Source organism: Phalaenopsis equestris, unplaced genomic scaffold (genome assembly GCF_001263595.1).
Source record: "Phalaenopsis equestris unplaced genomic scaffold, ASM126359v1 Scaffold205256, whole genome shotgun sequence".
Classification (NCBI taxonomy): domain Eukaryota; kingdom Viridiplantae; phylum Streptophyta; class Magnoliopsida; order Asparagales; family Orchidaceae; genus Phalaenopsis; species Phalaenopsis equestris.
In genome coordinates this window covers 4,152-12,377 of record NW_018224762.1, presented here as the reverse complement: position 1 = coordinate 12,377, position 8,226 = coordinate 4,152, and the positions used below count along the sequence as shown (strand labels likewise).

General features: G+C 35.0%; 2 protein-coding genes across 2 annotated transcripts; one reads left to right on the top strand and one right to left on the bottom strand.

Moving 5' to 3' along the window:
* Window positions 1-526: 526 nt before the first annotated feature.
* On the top strand, window positions 527-3,747 carry LOC110036334 (glucan endo-1,3-beta-glucosidase 14-like; the record flags this gene model as incomplete). The annotated part of the gene is given in 3 exon segments (XM_020740752.1): window positions 527-1,572; window positions 1,836-1,987; window positions 3,572-3,747. Coding segments are annotated over 2 exon segments (1,118 nt in total), but the record flags the coding sequence as incomplete, so codon positions are not given.
* A 1,095-nt stretch (window positions 3,748-4,842) lies between these two features.
* LOC110036333 (uncharacterized protein At5g03900, chloroplastic-like) lies at window positions 4,843-7,321 on the bottom strand. The gene is made up of 4 exons (XM_020740751.1): window positions 7,234-7,321; window positions 7,090-7,153; window positions 6,604-6,747; window positions 4,843-5,425 (listed from the first exon to the last, which is right to left on the bottom strand). Exons 1-4 carry the CDS (start codon window positions 7,293-7,295, stop codon window positions 5,291-5,293), a joined length of 405 nt encoding a protein of 134 aa, XP_020596410.1. The 5' UTR covers window positions 7,296-7,321; the 3' UTR covers window positions 4,843-5,290.
* Window positions 7,322-8,226: the final 905 nt, after the last annotated feature.

Below are 8,226 nucleotides of genomic sequence, written 5' to 3'. Positions count from 1 at the left end.
ATGTCATTCCACTTTCACCAAAGTCTAAAATCAATTGAAGTGGTTTTTTAAACTTGAGTTTGCTGAATCTTAGTATTTACTTGAACATTTTGTAAATTATAAGCAAGCACTTATTTAATGAATGAAGAAGTTTAAATTGTTTGTTGAACTTCAACAACTATTTATTCTTGCGTGACGCTTCTTCCTAAACTTTTGCATTTTGCTTGAGAATAGCGTTGAATACCCTGAAACTCAAACAACATATGATTTATAAATATTTCTTTTTTAGAAAAAAATTACATACATACCGTGCAGACAATTCTTACGTGTTTGCATATCTAACACCCAAAATTTGATTTTTGCACCTACAATAACATGTTTGTATCATAAATCTATGCATGAAAACATGTAAAACGACAGTGATGCTGGTATTTAATTATTTCAGTGGCACCCATTTAAACATGAATGTTTAGGTGTCAGATATGTAAATACATAACAATTGTGTGGTATGTAAGTAAATTCTAACAATCTCTAATCTCTGTAACAGCTTCCCTGCTTCAAACCACACGCAGCATTGGAGTCGGAATCAACTACGGCCAGATTGCCAACAACCTCCCCTCACCCAGACGAGTCGCCACGCTCCTCAAATCCCTAAACATCAACAGAATTAAGCTCTACGACGCCGACCAGACCGTTCTCTCCGCCTTCCTCAACACCAACGTCGAATTCATCATCGGAATCGGAAACGAAAACGTCGGAACGATGATGGACGTCAACAATGCTCAAGCTTGGCTCCAACAGTTCGTCCAACCTTATATCCCCAACGCCGGAATCACCTGCATCACTGTCGGCAACGAGGTCTACTCAAGCAACGACACCACCTTAATGGCCAATCTCCTCCCCGCAATGCAGTCTGTTTACCAAGCCCTCGTCTCAGCCGGATTAGACAAACAGATAAGCGTCACCACCGCTCACTCCTTCAACATCTTAGCCAACTCTTACCCTCCTTCCTCAGGCTCCTTTCGCGGAGATCTATCTCAGTTCATCCAACCCCTCCTCAACTTCCACTCCATGACCAAATCTCCGTTCCTCATAAACGCTTACCCATACTTCGCCTACAAAGATGATCCCAATTCCATCTCTCTGCCATACGTTCTTTTCGAACCGAATCCAGGAGTGGTTGATCCGAACACCAATCTGAAATACGATAACATGCTCTACGCTCAGATCGACTCTGTTTATTCTGCGATTAAGGCGATGGGTCATGTGGGGGACGTTGATGTGAAGATTTCGGAGACGGGCTGGCCGTCCAAAGGGGATCCAGATGAGCACGGAGCCAGTCCGGAGAACGCGGCGGCTTATAATGGGAATTTGTTGAGGAGAATAACGATGAATGAGGGGACGCCATTGATGCCATCCGTGCCCATCGACATCCATGTTTTTGCGCTGTTCAATGAGAATTTAAAACCGGGGCCGACTTCGGAAAGGAATTATGGCCTTTTCTATCCTGATGGAACCCCGGTTTACAATATTGGCCTCAACGTTGGTGGTCACCTTTCTGGATATTCAAACTCGTCCGCTTTAATATATGAGGTAAGAATGTTGACACTTTCATCACATCTTTTCCCCCATGATGACAAGATTCTATGATTTAAATTTTAAAAGCAAGTTTTGTGCTCAACAGATCTTTGATTAAAAAATGAATAATGCTCAGTGAGCTGTTTAAAGGAATATCTTTTCTTTCAGATTTCATTTTCAAAGATTATTTTTTTATGACAATAAACTTCAAATACTTTAAATGAGAATTTTTTGGAACCTGAATGACTATTGTGCTTTTGGGCTTATTTTTTTTGCAGAGTAGAGATGGGTTGAGCTTTTCACTTGTCGTAGCAGTGCTTACTGTTTTGATATTATACAATAAAAGATGAAAATTTGGCTACCAGAATGATTTTTTTGACGGAGTAGCCACTATTGCAACATCTGCTTTTGCCTTCATTTACTTTATTAGGTATGTTTGATCACTCTTTTCTCACTTTTTCATTAATTATGTTATTAAAAACGAACAGGCAATATTGATTTTGACAAATTAAAAAAACATTGGAAGATTTAAGTACATACCACTTAATTCTTATGTATTTACATATCCAACAACTAAACTTCAATTTTTACATATATATATATGCCACTTTATTTATGCATGAAAAGATGTACTTCATTTTTTAAAAAATTAAGATAGTGATGTTTTTTTGTGTAATTTATATGAAAAAATTGGGTGTTATAATTATAAAAAAGCAAAATTTAGGTGCTAGATATGTAAATGCATAAAGAATCGTGTGGTATGTATGGTATGTAAGACATTTTAATTCCACTATATTTTTCTTGTCTCAGTCATTCTTATTCATGTCTCATATAAAGATGCGTTGAAAAAATAAAGAAAGAAAGATATATCCTCTCGTAAATATTCTCACTTTTATTGGTAGGGTGAGTCCGTGCATGCTTTTTAATTTTTCCTTGGTCTGTTTTCTGTCGCTTTCGCTTTTGTGTAACGCCAGATCGTCTTAGAAAATGAAACTTAGATCAGTTCCTCTTTTTTTCCTTCTTTTCCTTGATCCTTTTTTTTAATTATTTGTGCTGGAATCATGAGCTTTATGGTCTTTAGATTAGCTTGATCCTTTTTTTTAATTATTTGTGCTGGAATCACGAGCTTTATGGTCTTTAGATTAGATTTGTGATGAATGAAATATGGCAATAAAAAATAAGTCACATCCAAATCTTTACTAAAGTCAATATTCATCACCATGAAATGTCATTAACTATTTGTTCATTTACTAGCTCTATATGAAGACATAATGTGTGTGCAATTTGATGGAACAAAACAAATAATTTAAAAAAAAAAATGCCATTTCAATGCTCCAACCCTATTGTGTCAACAAACAATAGTCTAAAGCATAGCAGATCACATTGAAGCTATTATTGGACTCCATCTCCTTTTGAAATCTAATGGTCCTGTTGTCACTCATATTATCTTAAATTTATTCTAGACGAAGAAGCTCCACCAAAACCCTTAGAAAATACCCACACTCCCTCTGCACACAATTTTCAAACCCACATCATGTACCACTGACACATAACGTTCAGATGGATGACCATGAACAGATATCTACATGCATACCATCAAATTCATCTGTATTTACATTTATACCACCCAAATCCTTCACATCTCATCAAAATTATAATTATCTCATCTTAAAAATATAAATGACATACATATTTTCATGCGCACATAAGCTGTCATATATATGTAAAAATTCAAGTATATGTGTTAGATATGTAAATACATAAGAATTGAGTGGCATGTATGTAAATCTTTCTATAAAGTTTATTCACAGTTGACTAACAGTGTATTAGGTGAAGCTATAACATAGCAAACAACCTGTATCACATTCCAACGGGCATCTGTAAATACACTATCTAGGAACTTCGAATTATGATTTTACTTGTACAGTATATCACGGTGTAATTAAAAGCTATATATACTGCATATGCCTCCATACATAACTGATAAAAATGGATTATTTGTTGTGATGTACAGATTGTGAAGCTGGAGACATCTCTCATAAAAGCTGCGGGGTTTTTTTAAGTGGCGGCCTGTTTTGGTTAGATGAAAAGGGCGTGGCGTATTATGTAAAGTGGGAGAGCGTAATAGAGGAAACGATTCAACATTCTTTTCTGTAGACAGAAGAAAAAAAAAAATTCAACTTCCTGTTAGATCACATTTTTTTATTTTTTATTTGTTATCATTAATATTAATATTAATATTATTATTATTACAAGGTGTTGAATGCCAAAATAAAAATAGAAATTTAATGTAACAAAGCGTTAAATTGATATCTCCTCGTCACTTTAAGGGAAAATATTTGCGTACATAAGACGTACGCAGCACTGCAAACATCAGTGGTTATTCAGGGGGTACAAGGGGGTTATATCCGATTTATACCCCTTGTAACCTCAGTGTAACTCCCTTGTAACTTTTGTGTAACTTATTTGTTTCTATGAAATTACAGAAGCGCGGAACTCATTTGTAAGTTACAGGAAGATTACATGGAGGTTATAGAGGGGTATAACCCCGATACAACCCCCTGTACCCCCTGAATAACCCCTGGACGTACGTCTTATGTACACAAATATTTTCTCACTTTAAGACATAATGGTAAATGATAGAATGAATAACATATAATAAAATTATTGATTCTTGACCATACACTATTTATTAATAAAAATGTTTATAATTTAAAATATAATAAATTTTATTCCGAAGACACTTCACAAACACAAAAAACTAATTGCACTTAAAAAATTCAATTAAAAATTTTTTAAAATTAAAGCTCATCAAAATTTTTTATTTTTTTTATTTTCCCAATAATTTCTAATTTATGTTACATATTAATTAAGATAAAAATGTCACAAACATAAATTTTTCATTGATTAACACAATATTATATTAAAGAAAATTTTTTTATGTACATTCATTGACAATATGGTTTGAAAAAGAGGGTACGATGAATTTTGATATACAATAAATATTTGACAATTTTAATCAATGAAATATGTCGATAACATTAAGATCCTTAACCATAAGTTATGTCAATAATATTTTTCATTTCATTAAATTTATTCTATTTTTATTTTATTTTACAGATAAAATTTTGATTTAGCACGTTTTAATTAATATTTTACTGCGGTCAACGCCTATCCCCCGAAATTCTAATTCCGTCAGAGCCCACAAATTTGGTCCGCGCAGATGACACAGCATGCCGATAAGCATTAGTATAAATTATAAATTATTTAAAAGGGTATTTACATACATACCACCCAATTCCTATGCATCTAACTCCTAAACATTACCTTTTTTTTTTTTACATTTATACCTCCCCAACCCTTCATACCACATTAAAATACCACTATTTAAACGTTTAGGCAGGAATTTAATGGCATGTATGTAAATCTTCCATTAAATTAAAGGTTTTTTATGCAATAATGAAAATCATCCGTTCCATCATCACTACATAAACACACACAAGGTAAAAGTCAACAAGCAAAAATCTCCTTACAATAATACATCACTATCAACATTTGACTTTAAAGCCCAATATGAATGAATTGTTTTTTCCCCCCTAAACATTCCGCCCATTCATTTCAAGGTCGGCAGTGCAATTTTCAAAATTATTTTTAGGAATTCCAAAGGATATTTTTCTAAATTCATAAATCTAGCCGGCAGCCATTTGCATCAAAACATCCTCCAGTCTGATATCTAGAGTTCTTTGAATCTCCTGTCCCATTCCTTGGCCTCATAATCCTGATCTAAAACATCCTTTTCTGTGCTATAAACTATTCTATCCGATCCTATCACCGACCTCTTCGCCATCTCTCTTGCATTCAGCAGCTGCTAATCATACATATATGGATTATACAAACATATGGCAGCAGGGATTTGGAGGGTGCATTTGCTATTTGAGGAATTTGACTTCCAATCAGGAAATTAACAATATAGCATTTAGATTTGGGGCATTTGCATCCATACCACCCAATTCCTATGTATTTATATCATATATCGCTTAATCTTTACATAAGTAAGATGGTATGTATGCAAAAATTTGGATGTTTTGGTGTTGGATGTGTAAATATGTAGGAATTGAGTTGTATGTATGTAAATGTTATGCTTTAGATTTGTTAGGTGTGTGACGTTTGTCCATTTATACCGCAGATTATTTGATCGCCCAGTCAACATTATGGTTCTTTGGATAGAAATTGGCGAATGGAAGTCTGCATAAGTTTGAAATGGTAATAAGTGGCAGCATTTACATGCATACCATCCAATTCCTATACATTTACATATCTAAGACCTAAACTCTACTAGACCTAAACTTTACTTTTTTTTTTTACTTTTATACCACCCAAATCTTTTACATCACATAAAAAATACTCACTTAACTTTTAAGATAATGCAATTAATTCTGAAAAATCCAAAATGCTCTCATAAAAAGCTTCCTGCCTAGGCGTGTCAATTCGGGTCCGACTCAAAGCCAACCCGAATACCATACTAGTTTAAAATCCCAACCCAAACTCAACCAGCCTTCAACCTGCCAACCCGAACCTGACCCATATAGCCCATTTAGCATCTGGAAAAACAATTATTCAGCTTAAAATCGGGTGAATTTCAAGTCACTTCCGGGTTGGAGGGTGGATTTCAAGTCAATTTAGGATTGGCCGAGTCAGTTTTGGGTAATCTATAGGATGTGTGGTCAACCTGAACCTGACCTAAAAAATCGAACGGATTAGGATACTTGACCCGAACCTGACCAAAAATTATTCTGGGCAACTCAAACTTATATTCTTCGAGTCAGGTTCAGGTCGAGTTGGCGATTAACTTTTAACACCTCTACTCCCACCACTTCCCTCCTGCCACTTCTCATCCAAAGAAGCCAACAAGTTTGCAGTAAGGAGAAATTAATTCAGATTTGTGAATTGAACTAAAATAAAATATAAAAAAGAAAACTGAAAATATACGGAATTGAAATGAATGCAACTTAAAAAAAAAAAAAGGCATGGGAACTTCAAACTTACTTTCTTTCTAAGAGCTGGATCTGGCAATTCAAGAGCTCCAGCTCGTTGCCTCCTGGCAAGATTTCTGCTTTCTATAGCAGAATTTCTCCTACTTAAAAGGAACCATCGGAACAATGGTATTGCAAAAAAAGAGGCAGCATAAACCTGCAAGAAGTTGATTAAAACCTCACACACCTCTCAAAATATAGATCCGCTTTGAGGATATATACATTCATGCCATGCAATTCTTATATATTTACAGATCTAACACCTAAACTTTTTTATATTTATATTAATACCACTTTACTAATGCATCAAAAGATGTACTTCACTTATAAAAAGTCAGTACCGGTGCTATTTTCGATGCCATGAGAAAAATTTTGAGTGTTGAAAAATGTAAAAATCAAAGTTTAGGTGTTAGATATGTAAATTCATAAGAATTGTATGGTATGTACGTAAGTGCCTCAAAAAGTATTCATGAACATTCAGGGAAAGCAGAAGCTTTACCTGGAGGAGAGGAAATATATCAGAGACGAAAGAAATGAAACCTGAAGGCGCAACTGTGGTGTTCCTGTTATATTTAAGTGTCAGGTGGCATATATAGAAGAAAAGAAGAAAACAAAATGGAGATAAGGTGAGAGAAAAAAGTACTTCAGCATGCTTCCCAGAACAATTACTCCAAATAGATTTAGTGTTCCCAAACCTATGACCATTGCTTTCTCAGATGTGCTTGTCTTGCTGCAATAAGGCGAGTTGATGAGGCGGATTATTATTTGGATAAGAATATAAAGTATAATTGCTGACCATATAGAAGATGATGATGATACAGGTATTATAATTTGTATTCTGTTACGATTCAAAGTAGAAATCGACACAGATTTTTGCAGAAATTAGGGCAAACACAATTTTTCTGTAATAATCCAAAAAACTCAACAAGAATACAAAGATAAACACCTACAATTCGAGAGGTTGGCGATCTCTCCCTATTTATACAATTCGAGACCCTAGACCTAAGACTCAATTTCATGCATAAACCTAATCTTTAACATAACAAAACTATTTGTACCCAACAATAATAATAATAATAAATGACTAAATCACCCTTAGGTGTACAAAAGAAGCCCCTCCAAAAGACACCTTCTCGTCAAGGTGCGAAAAAATGAATGTTTCTTTTTCGCCCTCAAAGCTCTCTATTTCTTCATTCTCTGCTTCCTCGCCAGGTACTATGAGAACTTGTAATATTCGATCCTTGCAACGATGTCATGGGGTAAACTTCTCATCACACCGAAAACAAACCCCCTTAGCTTGCTTATCTCGAATCTATCTCAATAAGACGCTTGAGTGTTGCTCTCGGTCAGGGTCCATTATTCATGTTTGATGCAGCCTTCCTTTGGACTTCCACTGTCTGAACTTTTGGTATCGTCGGGGTTGCAACGGTTCTGTATGATGCTCCATCTGTGTTGTTCCTGTTAGCTTTTTTCATCTGGTTATTGTCTTCCACCATCTGTGCTAGCTCCATCATCTCCCTCAATCCCTGCGGTCTTAGTAATCAGAGTGTTTCCCGTATGTCGAACTTTAAACCCTTCATGAAATTTTCCTCCATGCTGCTTCGAAAATCCCTCACAGTCGTCCTGACAACAGTTC

Excerpts from the sequence above, each read along its gene's own strand:
- LOC110036333 (XM_020740751.1), bottom strand. The coding sequence starts at position 7,295 with ATGGTCATAGGTTTGGGAACACTAAATCTATTTGGAGTAATTGTTCTG. Across the intron at positions 7,154-7,233 it reads GTTCTGGGAAGCATGCTGAA|GAACACCACAGTTGCGCCTT; the intron begins GTACTTTTTTCT and ends TAAATATAACAG. Across the intron at positions 5,426-6,603 it reads ATCCAGCTCTTAGAAAGAAA|CAGCTGCTGAATGCAAGAGA; the intron begins GTAAGTTTGAAG and ends ATGTATGATTAG.